The following is a 21,391-nucleotide window of genomic DNA, read 5'->3' as shown; positions in this document are numbered from 1 at the left end:
TCTTTCCCATAACTTCATTGTGTGGCTCATCACCTTTATTCCTCTACAGTTGCCACAGCTCTGCACATCACCTTTGTTCTTAAAAATGGCACTGTGAGGCAGACGCTCTAACCAGTCGTCCACCGTGCCGCCTAGCTGTCACATACTATACCTAATACTTACTCCTTTATGGCCATGGGGCTCATCGACATCAGGTGGACGGCTGTGATTGGTTTTGATGTGGTTTTGACTGACCAGCCGAGATGAATGGACCATGCACCATCAAAGCATGGTCCAATGACTGCTGCCCATTGTGCGTCGCAGCAGAAGGGTCCGATGGGGGTTGCACAAAGTGCACCGCTGAAGAAGGGACGTATGGAGTGAATGAAAAACGAGGACCTAAATACAAACAGACTGATGAGGCACTCCTGTACAAGAGACGAGCGGCTGGAGATAGGTGATTGGTTGACACAAAGGGAGCAGGGCTGACGAGAGCAGGTGGAGAGAGAGACATATAAGAAGCAGACAGGGTAGGCAGGAACAAGAGACACAGGGATATATATACCAAAACCCGATTAACACCAAATCCAGACCAAAAAAACAGAACTGATCTATTCCAATGTCAAAACAAAGAGAAAAAACTTTACCTCATTGAAAATAAAAAACACAGAACATTAAACTGTGTTTCTTTGTTTACTTTTGTTCACATTTTCCATCACACTTTGTTGTTTTCTTTGCTTGTATGTCATTGAAATCGTCTGTGTTTGTTTTATCCCCATCAGTATCTATATTTCTACCTATTTTTGTCTTTTTGCATGCATTTGTATTTTTATCGTAATTGCCATTTAAAAAGTTTGTTTCAGATATCTGTCGGTGTGTGTGAGTGGGTGGGAGGGAGGGTGTAGCAACACCCGTCATGTGTTGTTTTGCTGCGGTGACAGATCACGCGGGCTAAATGTTGTCAGAGCACAGTCTGGCTGCCTCCTGTTTGGTTTCATGTCATGCATTTGATTGACAGCAGTGATGGAACACCGAACAACAACTCAGCCGGATAAACAAAGCATCACAATTGCTGATGCTTTGTTTGTCAACCCAAAAGGGTGGTCATCTTTGAATCAGTGACAGATGCAAAACCTTTTATGGACACTTTATAGACAGTTAGGCTTAGTTCCAAGAACTTGTACACTAAATAAAAATATAAATCCTGATTCACCAATATGGCCACAATATTTTTCTTAAATATGTTGCTGAATGCAAAATTCACAACACGTGTTTGATCCATGAATTGACCAATAAATATCGAAGTAAAGTTCAATTGGATTTGTTATATAAACAGTCGTCTTCATCATGCTGTGTCATGAGACCAAGACAACACCTAAAAATTGTTAACAATAATTTGCACTTGCGAGGTTTCAAAGAGTGGGCTGGACAACTGTATCTGTGGCCTTATAAGCTACAAATAACGATAATTCAATTGTTTACCTTTTTTTGGGTGCACATTATTACAACTACATTTGGGAAAGTTTCTAAATGTATTGATTATCTTGTGGCAAATCTTATTTCAAATCATATGAGCAATGTCATAATTATTTATTAGCAATATTATGAATCAGTGTATTACGATTCAATTTTCACTGCACCCAGAAGCAAGCGGAGGCTGAGAGGTTTGTGGTGAAAGCTTTATTGAAGAGGATAATGGAGATGGATCCTGGAGGCGTACTGGTGGGTTGTCGAGACAGGGAACATGAGCCAGGCGGTGGCGTGAGCAGGTGGATGGCTCGGCGGTGTTGTGGAAAAGGTCAACACGGCAAACACAGAAGGAGCACTGAGGACAAGAAAAACACGAAGGTCAGAAGTGTTGCGAGGACTGGCTTAGCTTACATGTTGGTCAGAGAGACGGTGTACCACGGGAGAACGTTAATACTATGGGAAAAGAGAGAGGGGGAGAGGGGCGCAAAGCGTCACCCAAGCTCCAACAACGGAACTGCAGGGACAGACCATGACAGTACCCCCCCACCCCCTCAACGGATACCTCCGGGCGTCCTACCTGGCTTCCCAGGGTGAGCCACGTAAAAATTCCTAATCAGGGAGTCATCAAGGACCGGTTTGCGGGTGAAACGGCGGTAACGTTCCTGGGGATCTAGTCTCGTGCTACTGAGTTGCATGGGTTCATCTGGTGCAATGAGGGATGACGCAAAGGCAGTCGGAGGTGCAGAAGACGGGTGAGGTGCTGACGGTGCATTGCCCACGGTGGAAATAACCTTACGCGCTCTAACCCCCCTCTCACGTGCTCTTTCCCGTAACCGGTTCTCAAGGCAAATGGATAGCGAAAGGAGATCCTCGAGTGAGAAGGGCTCGTCCCGGGCAGCGAGCTTGTCCTTCAGCTGTTCTGAAAGACCGTTCAGGAAAATCCCCCTTAGCGCGGCGTCATCCCACCCGCATTCACCCACAAGTATTCGTAATTCGACTGAATAGGAGGCAACGGAACTAGCGCCCTGAGTGAGGATAAGGAGGCGGCGAGTGGCTTCTCTGCCCTGAACGGGATGATCAAAGACATTCTTTAGTTCGGCGGAAAAGGAGTTAAATGACTAGAGTACTGGGGAAGAGTTGTGCCATAACGCGGTTGCCCATTTAGCTGCTTTACCGCGGAGGAGGGTGTTGACAAACGTGACCTTGGATTGTTCGTTGGGATAGTTGAGGACTAGGGAACAATTTAGGATGAGTTGGCCGCATGCACCTAAGTCCCCAGAGTATGGCTCGGTGGCTCTTTGTACGAGAGGAGGGGTGGCCGAAGGCTGCGGGCTCGGAAGGAGTACTTACGGAAGGGTGGCCGGATTGTGTTTTTGAAGAAAGGAGGGAAACTTGTTGCGTGAGGGAGTGTAAGGATTCCATGATCTCTTGAAGAGCTTTGTCCTGTCGCCATATGTGGGCGGCTTGGAGGGTGAGTGCATGTTTTAACACCTCCGGGGGTTGCTGGGTCCATGGGTGGCCAGAGTATTCTTTCACGATTCGAATTTCACTGGACCGAGAAGGAAGCACGGAGGTCAGAAGTGTTGCAAGGACTGGCGTAGCTTACGTGTTGGTCAGAGAGCCGCTGTACCACAGGAGAACATTAATACTCTGGCAGTGGAGTCTTGGATCTGGCAAGTTTAAACGCAGGCAGACTTAGATTTGGCAACAGGTGCGCGGCCAAGGTGGTGCTGATTACTGGGAAAAGAGAGAGGGGGAGAGAGAGAGGGCAAGAGGAGCACAACGCGCCACCCAAGCTCCAATAACGGAACTGCAGGAACAGACCATGACACGTTTTTGTCCTTCACAGTTGCAGCTTACAGATCACAGTAGATCTATAAACAGTATGTACCTTTTATAATAAACTTATTTAGAAATCATTAAATCCATCCGGAAATCTTGAAAGGCTCAACTGGCTCATCACACCACACAAACTAAAGTGGGAACTTTTCAGAAAGAAAGTACAGTTATCCCCCTGCCTTGTAAATGTTTACAGGCACATTGACAGAGTGAAACTAAAAAATTAGGAAAGATACATGTATTAGCTATGTCTATTAAGATATACGTGTCCCGAGTAAGCGCAAAATAGAAACTTAAATTAGCTGCTTATTTAATTTTCACTCAGTAGCTTGCCATAAAAAGATGAAAACACAAACAATTAATCTATATGAGGTTAGCATTAGTCTGCACCATTAGCAACACCTCTCCAACTATTAGTATACATCAAATTAGCTTGTAGCCTACATCGCACTACAGAACTGACCTTCAGCTTCACCCTGTTAGGAGTCACCAGTCAATCGGATGATTTGTTTGTCTGAAGTAACCCAATCCTTTTTATCTGAGCTTTAATAAACCCATGTCCCAATGAATTTCACAAACTCCTTTTTAACTGAACATGTGCACATTTGCTCATGAAATTACTTAACCAGCAAAACACGATATGATACATATAGGCATTGCTTCTGAAGGAGTTACAAAAGTATCTTACTGCAGATGGATTGCAGGCGTGCTTCACCGTGCCAATCTTTTTTCTCTTTCTCAGTTTCATGCATGTTATGTTACGCGACTCACAGGACTTTGAGTTGTAGAGTGCTTGTGTCAAAATAAAAGCATGAGTTTCAAAATAAGACCCATCCATTCATTTTCCATACCGCCTATCCTCACTAGGGTCGCAGGCGTGCTGGAGCAATTCAGAGTCTTCACTTAACCTACCATGCATGCTTTTGGGATGTGGGAGGAAACCGGAGTACCCGGAGAAACCCCACTTAGGCACGGGGAGAACATACAAACTCCACACAGGCGAGGCCGGATTTGAACCCAGGTCCTTACAACTGTGAGGCGGATATGCTAACCAGTTGTCCACCGTGCCGCTCAAAATAAGAGTCTATATGCATAAATGAACTCAAACTTGCCTGACGGGCCGGTTGTGGCCCGCGAGCCGTATGTTTGACACCACTGGCATAGGAGTTGAAATCGTTGGAAATGTACCGGTATTTGTCGATTTATGGGTCAAACACCTGAGTTACATGTCGCAACGTTAGAAATCAAACATGTTCATGTTATCTTTCAGGTTCCATAAAAATACTGGACATCAATAAAATAGGCAATTATTTTGCTCACACATGACACACTAAATGTAAGTACATATTGTATGTATATTGTTTTTTTTTTAGAAAACATACTTTGGTGAATGCTATTCTTCTATACAAGTTTGTAAAGTAACAATGTTTCCCCCCCCCCACCCCCCCCCCCTCCGATTTTCCATTAATTGAAGTAAAAGATTAATTCCAAAATAGGAATAAATGACCAAAGGATGTTAATGACAATGATGAAGTTAGAACTCAATTTGAATGTATTTTATCAGCTCATAGTTTTAATGAAATTTCTATGACTCCACAATAAAGGAATAATTCTATCATATGTGTGTCCTTTGTGTAGAAATGAAACGTTACTGTACTGAATATGGACAATCTGTGGTGAAATGTTAAAATGGGGTATCTTTGCTTGTGATGTCATAAAGTGCACCGAACCTCTTCAGCTGTCGGACAGCAACCTGTCATTCAATTCTCCAAATATGTTTCCTTTTCCATGTCATATATTTAAAATTGGAGACTCTTAGCTCTGTTGAACAAGGCTAGAAAAACTGTGGGACGTTACTGCAAAGCCCCTAACTCGTATGTCTCCATCCGTCCATTTTATCTAGCGTTTTCCTGATTAGAGCTGTGGGTAGCTGGAGTCTCATTCGCATTCTTTAATTTAAAAACAATGTAATTGAGCAGATTACAGATCACTTGGTAATTGTACATATGTCAATTCTTTATTATTAGAAGTAACCCCTTGAGATGTGTTGTCTCATTTTCGAGGGGTTCCAACATATGTGCAGAATAAATGATCCATTCTCATCTCAGTTCTTTCAGCGGTGCCCTGCCCACCCACTCATTCCCATTCTAGTCACAGCAGCAATGTCACTGCACAGCACATCGCCGCAGTGGACTCATAATTGGACTCATAGCTGCAGCCTCTGACATTAGAGGCTGGCAAGATTGCAAGGAGGATGAAACCATTAGCTTAAGTAGCTATCTGGTATTCTTCTTCAAGGTGTCACAGAATGAGGTTGAATCTTTCTGCTTGACTCTGTTAAACCCCTAAACCTTGCTCGTATTCGGGTCACAGCACCAACATAACCTCAGAGCACATCACCACACCAAACTTTGACACTGTACATGATTGCGTCACTGAGTGAGGCGTTTTCAGTTACACGCTGCTCGAGCTGGCTGGTACAAGAGACTGTCCATGATGATATTGCATGAACAATGATGAACATTAGATTTGTGCACGTCAATTCTTCACATTTTCTTAGAGTGGAAGAGCAGGAAATCTGTGGGTTTGAATCCTGATTCAGTTATATTCGTTCTGTGTTGAATGTGCTCCTCGTGCAACAGATACAATGTTACTTGTGCTTTTTCCGTTTTGTTCATCTTTTCATTAGTATAGTGTCAATTTTGCATCAGTAGCGATGCTTTTAACATGACTTAGTAAAATAACTGTCCTTGGGAACTATTGTGTTTACCATTTCATGAAAGATCTCAATTATCATGAGATGGTTATTTAAACAAATGAAAGAGAATCATTTTCCTTCATTATATGCGGTCAGAACCCTTTTTTTTATTCCGTTAGTGGCTTATCATTTTTGATTGTTGAGTTGTTCAATTATTACATAATAGGCACAGATGCCTGACTGCAGAAGTGATTTTATATAGTTTTCTGCAATTATACACAGTATACATGAAACTATTGTTTTTTTCTCACCCCCTGTTGTATTTTTTTCCATGCAGTACCCAGTGCTCCTCCCCAGAACATCACCTTAGAGGTTGTGCTTTCCAGGGTAAGATGACATTTTAATTTCAAATGGGATTTGGAGGAATTTCTAAAAATGTATTGTTAGTATATTATTTTCCACTGTTTGTTACTTAAAGTTCATATTCCTTTTTTGAGCCCATGACGTTGGAACAAGGAGAATTCATCACGAATAAATGTGTCAAATCTACAGAGAATTAGCACCACGACTATGTGCTCAATTTGCTATTTTTAGCTTGTTAACAATCTCCTTATAATATAATGAACTTTACCGGTTATACTGTGTAACTATAAGCTATATTTAAATTAGAATGCATGTTGACAGAAACCTTCAACTGACATGAGCTTTGAATTGAGTTTGATGTAAACGATGCAAACGATTAGCGTGATTTTACAGGCTGTGATTGATTGTGTTTATTCTGACATTGCAAGTGTGACATCGCCATCAGTCAACAGTTTTCCTCTTGTGAACCGACCTCATTTTCCTGATTGTTATCCATCACAAATATGTTCTTATGTTGCCATTCTCATTTAATGTTCATATTGATTCATGGGAAGGCTTTTGAAATCTAAAAATCACCATTCATAGCCAAACTCAGACATATAAAAAAAAGAGGAAGTAATAGTCCTCCCGACAGACATACAGTACCTGAAACATGGGTCAGAGGTCCTGGGCCATGCAGGGGGAATCTGTCTAAATGTGTGGATTTCTTTCGAAATGTTTAAGCACTCAACCCCTGAAAAATCAACGTTATTTTTTAGCAACAATTAGATGCACTGGACAGCGAGAGTTTTCGTGTTGCTAAATCCCAAGCTTCGTGATTTTGCACATTGTGAGCCCTTCTGCTGACTCCTGGATCATATGCAGTATTTACTGTATGCTGTGTGGATATTTTATGTTCCTTGAAAGACTTGAAAAGGCCTGCGCTGCGCGGGTCTTCGGTGGGGTCGGGCGGGTGAGGCTGTGGAATGCGTCGGGACGGCTGGCGGGAGGAGCGGTTGCTTTGCCCTTTTGCACTGATGGCTTTTGGCGTTTGTTTTGGTCTTCAGGCCGGCGTGGGCACCGATGGTTTGGGACGGGGTTCGCAGGGGCGGTGTCTCGTGGTGTCGCGGGCACTCGCCTTGTGCCTTGTCGGTGGGGGTGGGTTGGGTCGTCATTTTGTGCCATATGGTTCCGTCCGTTGAAGGGGGAAAGGAGGAAGGTCACCGGTGCCGTGTGTGGTTGACTTTCGTGTCAAGGTGCTGGGTCCCCCCCCCACACACACACACACAGACACACACGCACACTAATGTGCATGTACATGCCTTCCTCCTGAACCGTATAAATTTTTTCTGACAATAGTATATTTAGTCCAAAGCGGCATCAGGGAATACGAAAGGTGATTCCAAATATAATGTAGACGGCTCATAATTCATGTCCATAAAGAGGAGGTTCAGACTGTCTGTGGAGAGCTGACCTCATTTAGTTTCTGTCTGCTTACTTTCCTGCGTGTGATTGATATTTGTGTGCTGAAAGGGCTGATCGATGCGTGATGTCAGAGCTGGAGTTTGATGTCGAGAAACAGTGAATGGACTCTCTTTCCAAAACACTGAGTTCTGATCAACAGAAGCAGGACTGTTGTTTTGATGAACTAATGATAATTCAAATTATGTTGTATGTTCTTTTAGGTGTTTTTTTCCATTGTTGGTTCACATATTTTGCCATTTTGCTATTTTTTCCCCCAGATGAACTGTAAGAACACTTTGTTTATGATTGTGTTTCCTTCTGAAAAATCATTTTTGGAACCCCAATGCTTGTATAGAATGGTCAGGATCAGTTCTTCTTTCAGTTAGTGTCCCAGCTGGCCTCGACATTTGAGCTGCAAGCATCTCTGCTCATGCATGTGGCCGATGTGGCTGTGACAAGGTTTTGAAATGGGAACCAAAATGAAAAGGGTATTTTCACACCTGTTCCAGCCCTCATGACATGCACATGATGTGCACCAAATTTTGTCTCTGTTTGTTTGGAGCTGTAGCAGATGTTACCATTTTGTTGACAGAACAGTGACAGACAAAAGTAATGAATTGCTGAAGTGCACAGTATGTAGCAGGTAGCAGTAGATGTACAGCAGGTTAGGTTTAGGCAATTTAGCTATGGGGAAAATATATGAAGATGAACAGTTTACATTTCCTGTCAATTTAGCCTGCGAGTAAGAATCTGAGGGTGAATGGGATCCGCCCAGAGTTCGTAAAGGCTCTGGATGTTGTGGTGCTGTGTCTTGGTTGAAAACACCTCTGCAATATTGCATGGACATCAGGAACAATGGTTCTGCATTAGCAGACAGAGATGGTGGTCCCCCTTCTTAAAAAGGGGGGCCGGAATGTGCATTCGAACTGTAGTGGATCACACTCTTCAGCCTAACCTGTAAGATCTTTTCAGGGGTTCTGGAGAGGAGATTCTGTCAGAAAGTCGAATCTCAGATTCAGAGGAAGCAGTACAGTTTTCGTCTTGACTATGGTTGAGTAAACCAGCTTCAGTAAAGCAACTAACTTCTGGATGGATTTTTGCTGCTATGATTGACATCTATTGTGTCCAGTGCTGAATGAAAAGAAAGCAGAAGAATGACAGAAAGGCTTAGAAACATAAGCCGTGCGAAATCCGTTAATGGTTACCTGAAAGATTATTCTTTTAAATCCGAGCGTCACACTTTTTGTTGGTGCTAAAAGGGAAGATGTCTGGAGAAAAGGCTGGTCACCACAAGGGTAAAATACATACTGAAATTGTTACGAGTATGCAATTCTAAAGATGTTATTGTTGATGCCTTAAAGCAAAATTACATAGTAAAAAGGTAAACATTTCATTCAGCTGATTGCTCGATAAGAAATCTCAGCGACACACACGTGATGATATCACCAATAATTATGTTAATCCTTTCACTGTTTTGTTTGTGTGGATATTTTTAAATGGGATGATCCACATACAGGAATAATCATTACTTTATTTCAGTACAATGGCAAGCCACAACAGTGCTTCTTAAACAAGCAAGGAAACATAACATGAAGCTTGTCCCACTTCAGTGCAAACCTGTAGGAGTTCCAACATCTAACAATAGTACTTTTACCTTGTATGCAGCCAATTAATTGCAAATAAAATGAAATAAAATTCAAATGCACTTAGCAGTCATAAAAGCTTTATCAATTAAAATTTTTCCAAGCAGTAGTTTGGTACGCATACTGGACACATTTAACATATCACATTAATTAAATCAGATTGTGATAGTATGGAGGGTGTAATGGTGGGTGACTGGATAGCACATCTGCCTCACAGTTCTAAGGACCGGGGTTCAAATCCCAGCCACACATTTGTGGAGTTTGCATGTTCTCCCCGTGCCTGCGTGGGTTTTTGGTTTTTAAAGAGAGTGACTCCACGTATTTACTAACAGCAATTCTCTTTTCTTTATTGCCAAAAACAATTATCTCAGGTTTGTTGTGGTTTAATTGAAGAAAATTTTGGCTCATCCAGATATTTATCTGTTTTAGACAGTGACACAACACCTCAATTGAACTGTAGTCATCTGGAGACACTGCTAGATATAACAGTGTGTGATCTGCATAGCTATGATAGTCAAGATTAAAGTTCTGTAGACTTTAACCCATGGGTAGCATATACAGGCCGAACAGGAGGGGTGCAAGAACTGACCCTTGAGGGACCCCATAGGTCATTGCCATTCGATGAGATTGAGCACTTCCAATGGTTACAATATCACTCATTTCGTCCAGGTAGGACCTGAATCATTTAAGGACGGGTCCAATTCAGCCCTACCCATGTTTCCAACCTGTTCAGCAGTATATTATGATCTACCGTATCAAAAGCCGCACTGAGGTCCAACAGGACCAGAATCGACACCTTTCCCGAGTCAGTATTCAACCTTATATCATTTAGCACTTTGATAAGAACAGATTCTGAACTGTGATGAGTTCGGAACCCTGATTGCAATTTGTCAAAAAGTCCATTTAAGTTCAAGAAATTGCTGAGTTGATTAAAAATATCTTTTTCAACAATCTTGGCTATGAAAGGGAGATTTGAGATGGGTCTATAGCTTGCTAACATGGAAGCGTCCAGTGCGCTATTTTTTAGCAGAGGCTTAATGGAAGCTACTTTAAGAGCTTTAGGAAACTCGCCTGACTGAGCAATTGATTATTTGCTGCGAATCAGTTAGCACAGACTTCGCAATATCTTTGAAAAAGTCAGATGGTACAGAGTCAACCGTTGCTGAACCGTTTTATCTACAGTTTTTCGGTCAATTGCATCAAATTCTGACATGGTAACAGAGTTTTTCCTGGGTGGCTTCAGATTTAATATCATTTTATCATTTTGATGATTTGTGCTCATATTTAACCTGATGGATTGTATTTCTTCACTAAAATAACAAGCAGATTCATTGCATTTATCTGCTCTGACTCGAGGGGGTGGGGTGCTTGTGAGCTTGTCAACCAGAGCAAACAGAGTGAGAGTATTGTTGAAGTTCCTACTGATGATTTCAGAAAGGTGTTGCTCTCTAGCCCTGACTAACGCTTGGTTAAAATTACAAAGACTTTGTCCATAGAGGTCATAGTCAATTTGTAGTGTGGTGTTCGAGGTCACCTCGAGATTGTCTTAGTTTTAATAGGAGCGACAGAATTCATGACATTTGAGATTTTACAGATGATATTATCTAAAGGTTCATCAACTGTCTCAGCATTCACAGTTTGTGGCACAGCAATGGTCGCCATAAACCTTGTGGCGGTACTCTCATTTATGTACCTTTTCTTAATAGCGATAGAGGTTGTCTGAACTTTTGGAAGAATCTGTAATTCAAAGAATACACAAAAATGGTCAAAAATAGCCATATCCCTAATGTCAATAGATTGAATTTCAACATCCTTAGAGATGACCAGGTCTAAGATGTGAGTTGGACTCGTAATATGTTGAGAGAGGTCAAATGTCTCAAGTATAGCAGAGAGTTTTTTAGATTGTTTTTCCATGTTATTGTCATCATGAATGTTAAAGTCTCACGATATGACAAAATAGTTGTAGTCATTACAAATAACTGACAGCAGTTCTGAAAAGTCCTCCATAAATGTTCTATTGTATCTTGGAGGCCTATACATTATTACAACAATAACCTTTGGGTGACCTTTAACTAAAAAACAGAGATATTCAAAAGAGCTAAAATCACCCAGTATAATTTCTTTACACTGAAATAACGACTTAAAGATAACAGCAATACCACAGCCTTTTTCCCGCTTCGACGCTTGTTCATAAAATAAAGATTTGCTGGTGTTTCCTCATTTAAAATGGTATTACAGCTACTTTCTGTTAACCACATTTCATTTAGTAACAAAAGGTCCAGATCATAGGTTATAATGATGTCATTAATCAATATTGATTAATTACCCAGTGACCTGATATTGAAAAGAGCTAGACTCGCAGAGATAACTGGAGACAATGGTTTGATAGATTCGCATTTTATCCTCATTATGTTTGTAGTTCTACTTTTTTTGTGCCATATTTCTTTTACCAACTTTCTGTCCCTTGAATTACAGGGATCAAAAATGCCTGATCTCCGTAGGGGTCTGACTTATTCTGGAAAAGACCCTGCAGATATCAGTCATAGGTTAATTGAAGACTCTAAATTGCCTGTAGGTGTGAATGTTTGTTCGTTTCTATGTGCCCTGCGATTGGCTGGCGACCAGTTCATGGTGTACCCCGCCTCTCGCCCGAAGACAGCTGTGATTGAGGCAGAAATACAGTAGGACTTAAAAATCACAAAAGAGTGACACATGCCCATGCCTAGTGGAAATCTAATCCTTGAATGATGTAGGTACTTTCTTTGAATTTCACATGGTTTCCATCCCAACATGTAATCACACCAACATGTTTAAGGAATTTTGTTATACGCAAAGGCAAACCACAAAACAGAAAACAAAAGACTCTCCAGGTCTCCCAAATAAAAACACAAACTATTTATTTCACCTTCATATTATATCAAAGCAACACATCGGATAGTTGTCCATAAAGGCTAATGTTTGCACCTAATTAAATTCTCCATACATTATTAGACAATTTTAGACAATGTGCTCGTGGCAATGTTATGGTAATGGTATGAATTTCCCATAAGTCACATTATATAAAAGATAAATATAGAAGGTAGATTTATTACTACAGATACAAAAACTCATTATGGATGGCACTGCAGTAGTAATTATTAATCGTCTGTTATGCATTGATAAATACTGACAAACCAGCTGGCATGTTCAGTGAAGCAATTAAGTGTTGTAGTGTACAGTTGCGCAGTGGTTATCATGACTGCCCCAGTTTGTGATTCCCCTGTGCTTATATGAGTTCTCTGTGGGTACTTCGGCTTCCTCTCACAGTCCAACACCATGTATTGTAGGTTAATTAAAGACTCACTTGCATGTACATACAAGCCCAATTCCAATGAAGTTGGGATGTGTTAAACATCAATGATTTGCAAATCATGTTCAACCTATATTTAATTGAATACACTACAAAGACAAGATATTTAATGTTCAAACTGATACACTTTATTTTTTTTAGCAAATAATCATTAACTTAGAATTTTATGGCTGCAACACGTTCCAAAACAGCTGGCACAGGGTCATGTTTATCACTGTGTTCCATCACCTTAAATATAGTCGAACAGTTTAAGGACAATGTTCCTCAACGTACAATTGCAAGGAATTTAGGGATTTTATCATCTACGGTCCATAATATTATCAAAAGGTTCAGAGAATCTGGAGAAATCACTGCATGTAAGCGGCAAGGCCGAAAACCAATATTGAATGCCCGTGACCTTTGATCCCTCAGCACTCAGGAACACTTCGGAAAACCAATGTCAGTAAATACAGTTCGGCCCTACATCCGTAAGTGCAACTTGAAACTCGACTGTGCAAAACAAAAGCCATTTATCAACAACACGCAGAAATGCCGCCGGCTTCTCTGGGCCCGAGCTCATCTAAGACGGACTGATGCAAAGTGGAAAAGTGTTCTGTGGTCCGACGAGTCCACATTTCAAATTGTTTTTGGAAATTGTGGACGTCGTGTCCTCCGGGCCAAAGAGGAAAAGAACCATCCGGACTGTGATTGACGCAAAGTTCAAAACCCTGTGATGGTATGGAGTTGTGTGAGTGCCAATGATATGGGTAACTTACACATCTGTGAAGGCACCATTAATGCTGAAAGGTACATAACAGGTTTTGGAGAAACATAAGCTGCCATCCAAGCAACGTCTTTTTCATGGACGCCCCTGCTTATTTCAGCAAGACAATGCCAAACCACATTCTGCAAAGAGTGCAGGTACTAGACTAGCCTGCCTGCAGTCCAGACCTGTCTCCCATTGAAACTGTGTGGCGCATTATGAAGCGTAACCATGTATCACCATACTGCCTCAAAGTCTGCGCGGACCTGCTCGCTCCAGTCTTCACACAGATATTCAATAGAGCTCTGGATCTGTGCGAAGTACCATCCTGTTTCAAATGCTCCACCATCATTACAGTCCCCAAGAAACCTAAATCTCAGATCTAAATGACTACAGTGCTGTCGCCTTGACATCTGTGATCATGAAGTCCTTTAAACGTCTCGTGCTGGACCACCTCAAGAGCGTCACAGGTCCCCTGCTGGACCCCCTGCAGTTTGCCTCCCGGGCGAACAGGTCTGGGGATGATGCAGTCAACATGGGACTGCACTTCATCCTAGAACACCTCGACAGTGCAGGGACCTACGCGAGGATCCTGTTCATGGACTTCAGCTCAGCGTTCCACACCGTCATCCCTAAACTCCTTTCCTCCAAGCTTCTCCAGCTCAGTGTCTGACCTGCCATCTGCCAGTGGATTTACAGCTTTCTGACGGGCAGGACACAGCAGGTCAGGCTGGGGGAGGCCACCTCATCCACACGCAGCATCAGCACTGGGGCGCCCCAAGGTTGTGTCCTCTCTCCGCTGCTCTTCTCTCTCTACACGAACGACTGCACCTCAGCGAACCCGACTGTCAAGCTCCTGAAGTTTGCTGATGACACCACTGTCATCGGCCTCATCAAGGACGATGACGAGTTTGCATATAAACAGGAAGCGGAGCGGCTGCAGCTGTGGTGCGGCCGACACAACCTGGAGCTGAACACGCTCAAGACTGTAGAGATGATCGTGGACTTCGGGAGGCATCCTTCGCCACAGCTGCCCCTCACGCTGTCCAGCTGCCTTGTGTCAACCGTCGAGACCTTCATGTTCCTGGGAATTCCAGTCTCTCAGTACCTGAAGTGGGCGACCAACATCAACTCCGTCCTCAAAAAGGCCCAGCAGAGGATGTACTTCCTGCGGCTTATGAGAAAGCACGGCCTGCCACAGGAGCTGCTGAGGCAGTTCTACACAGCGTTCATCGAATCAGTCCTGTGTTCTTCCATCACAGTCTGGTTTGGTGCTGCTACAAAATAGTACAAACGCCGACTGCAACGGACAATCAAAACTGCTGAAAGGATTGTCGGTACCCTCCCACCCCCCCCCTTGAGGACTTGCACGCTGCCAGAACTAAGACAAGAGCGTGCAAAAGCCTCTCGGACCCTCCACACCCCGATCACCAGCTCTTCCAGCTCCTTCCCTCAGGTAGGTGCTACAGATCAATGCAAACTAGAACTAGCAGACATTCCAACAGCTTCTTCCCTCTTGCGATCAACTTCTTAAACACCTAACCTACAATTCCATTACAACATGCTGGCAATTTTTTTTGTCTTGAGTGTGTTGTCACATTTCTGTGGGGCCGATTATTCATTACTCGTGCACTCACTGTAGTAGTCTTGCCACGCTGCACTATTTGCATATCTGTTGTTGACCAATACTGGCCACTCATGCCAGAGGAGCATCTGCAACATTTGCACAATCGGCATTGTCCCAGATTATCGCACTACTCGCTTGAGGTCTCGGCGCCCTTTGCACAATGGTCATTGCACCGGACTATTGCAATATTAGTCTTTCGAACTGCTCTAAGTGCTAGAGGACTCTGCATCTTTTTGCACAATTGTCAAAAAAAAAAAAAAAATGTACCAGCATTACCAGATAACGAGAAACCATTTATTGCTCAGTGACTGTTTTTTTGTCAATGTCTTTATGTCTCAAAAGTGTTCTCTGTCAATTGACTGTCTGTTGTCGTACGAGAGGGGCTCCAACGACCGGAGACAAATTCCTTGTGTCTTTTGGACATACTTGGCAAATAAAGATGATTCTGATTCTGTAAAATACGACAACAGAGACCCCGGACTGTATGGGAAATAATTCCTCCTAAAAAGCTTCAACAATTAGTGTCCTCAGTTCCCAAACGTTTATTGTATGTTGTTAAAAGACATGGTGATGTAACACAGTTACATCATACAGTTACATTGATGTACCTCATCAACGTTCTATCCTCATACTTCGATGCCCATTTAAGACAGTTGAGATTGTCCTTTACATGGTGGCCACGTGAGAACAATTTCTGGGAAGCATCGAGGAGCCAGGTTGCAATTAATAGAAATGAGATCTAACCAGAGTGCACAAAAACAGGGAAGTAAATACAAACAGACTAACAAGACATTGATAGCCAATTGGCTGACACGTGAAGCAGAGCTGACGTGACCAGGTGGAGACAATGACTTGATGAGCAGACAAGGAAGGCATAAACAGGAGCTCAATTTCATTTTTGGGGCAAAAACTGCAACTACCCATGTGATGTCTTAGTTTTAAAAATATATACATGCAAACAAAAAACAACTCACCAAAAAATAAATACATAAACACTTTTTAGTAACTGTGACACTTCTGAAATGTGTTAAATGTTTGGAATTGTGCACATTTAAATGTATTAATACTTGGTTCATGCATCAACCACTTGTCCACATAGTTTTATGACAATATATTCCTCGTTGCATCATCCTACACACGCATACAACCAGATAAGTAGGTAGCTCCTGTATATAAATAACACTGTGCTCATAAAACATACATCCTCGTCTGTAACCTCATGAATGCAGAATGGTGGTGCAAAGTGTCTACCATCCATGTGATGCCCTTGCTACCAGGAGGCACACACCCGCGCATGCACGTGCACACCTCCCCCCCCCCCCCCACACACACACGCACGCGCGCACGCACACACATAATGTGATTGCAGCTTTCACTCGGAGAACGTGAACAAACAATCACAGATTGAATTTTGAGTGTTTACTCTCCCGATAGTGTGTTTACATGTCTGTGTGGGTGCGCTTTATGTTTGGTATGTCATTCTCGGGGCAGGTCTGCATGCTGAAACTGACTAGAAAGCCAAACAGAATTAATTCCGGTTGTGTATAAAGTTTTGTATTTCATTCAGATTCTTCCATCAAATCTTGCACCCATAAGGAAAACTGCAGTGGATTTACAGTATTTCAGATTAGATTGAATTTTATTTTCATTGCACAGAGTACAAGTACTAACACAACGGAATGGAGTTTAGCATCGAACCAGAAGTACAAAGAGAGCAGAAAGTGCAGTGTGTGTATATGGATGGTCGTGGAATATAAGTGATAAAGAAATACAGTATGAAATAAGACATTGTTAATAAACAGTTCTCCGGTTTCTTCCCACATCCCAGAAACATGCGTGGTAGGTTAATTGAAGACTCTAAAACGCCCACAGGTGTGAATGTGATTGCGAATGGTTGTTTGTTCATATGTGCCCTGCGATTGGCTGGCGACCAGTTCAGGGTGTACCCCGCCTCTCGCCCAGTCAGCTGGGATAGGCTCCAGCACGCCCACGACCCTAGTGAGGATAAGCTGTACGCAAAATGGATGGATGAATAGTTAACAGTCACAATACTATGAACATGAGCAGCAATGTTGCTATTCTAGCATTAGGTTGTGCAAATAGGGCATAATTAATAGGCATGATACGATAAGTGCAATGAATACTAAGGTGTGCAAAAAGACTCGAAGAAATATTGCAGGTACAAGTTGTTAGTTTCCCTTTTTTTTCACTCAAACTGAATATTAAATACAAGTGTGTCTTGCAATGTACTCTGAAAGTTTGTCTTCGTCTCTCTCTAGCTCAAATTGCACATCAAGGTCTAACCTGGAGCGCTACTACCCCCGTGATGTGGAGTACCTAATTGCATTTAGCTAGATGATTAAAAGTAATTTAATTACAAAATAATTTTATTGTAATGCACTAAATTACTAGGGGAATATCCATCCATCCATTCTCTGAGCCGCTTCTCCTCACAAGGGTCGCGGGCGTGCTGGAGCCTAGCCCAGCTATCGGGCAGGATGATGGGGATGTGATATACCCTTCTGGTGCCATGCAGGAAAGTATATGGAGCTGTTATGTAGTTGGAAGTCTTGATTGATATGTGTAAGGTAAGAGAGGTGAATCGGTCATCTTTTGCATTGTCCACCAGGCTATTAGTTTTGGTGACATTGTGATTGTCTTATCGTAATTCCAACCAACTAACCAACAGTAATTGTGTGTTTCCTTTTGAGTCCATTTGAACAAATACTGTAGTTGGTTTGATGGAAAATAAGAAAATGTGTTGCGTCAAGTCCACCGAGTAATTTTGGCTTTTGCAACGTCTTGGTGGAGATTTTTGGTTTTTGTTTTTCCATTAAAATTGTGTGTTAGTTAATTGAGTGTTTGGAACGATTTATCAGTGGAAGAAGTGGGAAGCAAAAAAACAACAACAACAAAAAGTAGTTAACACATGGTAGGGTTTTCATTTTGAGAAATGCTGTGTGACCAATTATAGTGAGCTGTAAACTATTCTAGCATTTAAAGTAGTCTTCTATATCTTTCATAAGTGGGATATAATTGAGACTAAATGGGTCAGATAGCCTGGGGGACATATTTATGCCTGGATAATTTATATTGTAAATGCGAACAGGGAGAGACAGGCGTGTGCTTCCAGAATGCCAGAGCTCGTTTGTCAATGGTAGAATGATACATTTATTCCAGTTTATTGTACAGCCAGAGACAGCAAAGAAGTTTGAAATCTTTTTCAAAAGATTCCTGTTGTGAATTGGAGGGATTTTGTAAGTACAGTACAGTAATAAATCATCTGCATAAAGACCAACTTCGTGGTCTGACTTATCAGCCCGAATTCCTTTAATGCTATCATTTTGTGGCATTGCTCTTCTTAAAAGTTAAAATAAAAAAGAGATGGGGAGAGGGGCATCCTTTTCTGGACCCCTGATTGGGTGTAAAACTTGGTGAGCAGATTGCATTTGTAATAACAGTAGCCTTGGGTGAGCTCCATAGTGTTATTTTCCAAAGGTAAACATTTGTCCAAATCCAAATTTTTATGCTTATTAGAATCTACAGGTCACTTTGTCATTTTTGTTTTCAGCATCTAATGATTCTGTTTTTGCTGCGCTATGTTAGTTAAGTTAAAGGTCCCCTTCCATCAGAATCCATTTTTTTTCTCGAATGTTTTATGCCTAACATAGGTCAAAATGAGTCTGTGAGTGTATTTAAGTTTGACATCTATGTGGTTTGGCGATTGAATGCAAAGGTCAATAAATGGCGTAAAGACTGCAATACAGGGCTCAGTTGGAGACAGGCTTGAGCAACGAGACGTGGAAGGTTGGGTGAATCTTTAATGACTGTGGAAGCTTCAACTTGGCGGAGGTGGGATTGATGATTTTGGTAATTGGGAAAGGGCCAATGAAACGGGGAGTGAGATTCAGTTTGAAACGGGAGGTCGTGAGAAGAAAGCCAGACCGATTGGCCCACCTTGTATTCGGGCGTCACGGAACGATGACGGTCCGCGAGCTGTTTATTGCATGCGATGGACCGGGTCAACGCCGCTCGGACGTCTTTCCAAACTGACTAGATTCTCCGGAGATGATCCTTGATGGCGGGGACTGCCACTGCCTGCTCCTGTTCTTTGAATAATAGGGGTTGGCAACCATAGCAAGCCATGAATGGGGACATACCGGTAGCGGAACTGGTGAGGGAGTTGTGGGTGTACTCAATCCACGGTAGGAATGAGATCCAAGAGGAGGGGTTGCGTGCGGCAACACAACAGAGGGACAGATTCAAGGGATTGGTTTGCCCGTTCCGTCTGGCTGTTGGTCTGCGGACGATATCCTGACGACAAGCTGGCTGCTGCGCGCACCACTTTACAGAATTCCTTCCATACCAGGGATAAGAACTGAGGATCTCTGTCAGAGACAATATCGATGGGAATACCGTGGAGTCTAAAGACATGCTGGACAAGGAGGTTAGCAGTTTCGAAGGCGGATGGTAGTTTGGGCAGGGGTACATAATGGACAGATTTGGAAAAGCGATCGACAACAGTGAGAATGATAAAGTTACCTTCAGAAGGAGATTGATGGCTATCGAAGTCCAGAGCAATATAGGATCAAGGGCGGCTAGGGATAGGCAATGGACGCAGCGGCCCAGCTGGGGGAAGGTGTGAAGACTTCCCTCGGGCACAGACGGAGCAGACTTGGGCCACCAGAAATGCTGCCGGATTAACTAAATGGTGCGGGTGATGCCGGGATGACAAGTGAGTTTGGAGTTGTTAGCCCACTGGAGAACGTCAGATCGGGCAGAATCAGGTACGAACAGGCAGTTGCTGTCTTTGTTTTTTCTTTTGCTTCAAAATTCCCCTGTACACGGACATAACCCCGTCTCTTATTGCACTGAGTTACCACACATTTCGCTTCCTTATTGAAGCAGTTTTGCAGATCTTTGCTTCCTCTTTCTTGATGTACCGCACTGTAGATTCATTCACGCCATAATGGCGTGCCACAGATGCATAACTTCTGCCCTTTTTGATCAAATGTGAAAGTTTCACTTTTTCGCTGATGGTCATCATCTTCTTCTTGCTATTGGGCGCCCCGGAGGAAGCTTTCGCAGGGCCACAGTGCTTCGGCGGCATTGTAAGGTCTTGCTTAACTAATCAAAAAAATTATCACTTAAACAAAACACTTTATTGCGAACACAACAGCGTGGACGAGAATGGCGAGACACAACAAGGGAAGATGCTGGGTGAGGTTGCGATGTTGCGCAGCCAATCCGCTCACGGGATAAATCCACTCGTGCTCTCATTGGTCGATGTCGCGCCGGGAACCAATCACGCGCCTTGTATGAGTGGCCGTACAATACAGGCATGTACAGGCTTGTACAAAGCCTCTGAGTCAACTCATCTCTTTGTTTGGCATGCAGGGAAACCTTCTCTCACGCCCATCAACATGAAACAACATGGCTGTATTTTTTTCATTTATTTATTTATTTTAAATGAATATTTTGGGATAACCCCTGACACCTAAAAAGCCGCAAAACGTGAAGCGCGAAGTGGCGAGGGAACACTGTATTTCGCTGCTTATTCAACACCCTGCGTGAGCATGAGGAGACGGGTGGCTTCTTTGCCCTGAACGGGGTGATCGAACACTTTACGGAGTTGGTTGGAAAAGGAATCGAATGAGTGGAGGAGTTTTGCCGTAAAGAACTGGACCATTTTGCTGCTTTGCCGTGGAGGTTAGTGACATAAGCCACTTTGGATTGTTCGGTGGGATAACTGTATGGGTGAAGGTTGAAAACGAGTAAGCAATTGAGTAAAAACTGGTTACATACACCTAGGTCCCCGGAGTAGGGCTCGGGCGGCGGGACATGAGGTTCTTTGTACGGGAGGCAGGGTGGCTCTGAGGCTGTGGGCTCGGAAGGCGTACTTACAGGTGGAAGTTTGGATAGCATCATCGAGGAAAGGAGGGATACTTGTTGTGTGGGGGAGTGTAGAGAGTCCATGAGTTTTTGGAGAGTATTTTCCTGTCTTCATATGTGGGCTCCTTGGAGAGTGAGTGCCTCCGTAGTTGCTGGGGCCATAATGGCCAAAGTATTCTGTCACGTATGGGGAGTAGCTGGACCCAAGAGCAGGCGGAGGCAGATGTAAAATGATGACCAGTTTATTGAGGAATGGTTATGGAGGTGGTCCTGGGTGCATTGGCAGGGGGTAGCGTGGACAGGCGGCTGGCTTGGCGGCAGGAGTGACGTGGATCAGGAACACGGG

The 21,391-nt window shown here is 43.0% G+C and overlaps 1 protein-coding gene across 1 annotated transcript in view; it reads left to right on the top strand.

Annotated features, from left to right (window-relative positions):
• The window catches only part of dcc (DCC netrin 1 receptor), a 310,603-nt gene that overhangs the window by 199,920 nt on the left and 89,292 nt on the right, over positions 1-21,391 (top strand). Inside the window, exon 12 of the mRNA XM_061698483.1 lies at positions 6,324-6,373. Within this exon, the coding sequence (XP_061554467.1) occupies positions 6,324-6,373 (50 nt within the window). The remainder of the gene's footprint in view (positions 1-6,323; positions 6,374-21,391) is intronic.

Source organism: Phycodurus eques, chromosome 15, assembly GCF_024500275.1.
Source record: "Phycodurus eques isolate BA_2022a chromosome 15, UOR_Pequ_1.1, whole genome shotgun sequence".
NCBI lineage: Eukaryota > Metazoa > Chordata > Actinopteri > Syngnathiformes > Syngnathidae > Phycodurus > Phycodurus eques.
The sequence above is the reverse complement of the archived record's forward strand: the minus strand, read 5'-3'. Positions and strand labels throughout refer to the sequence as shown.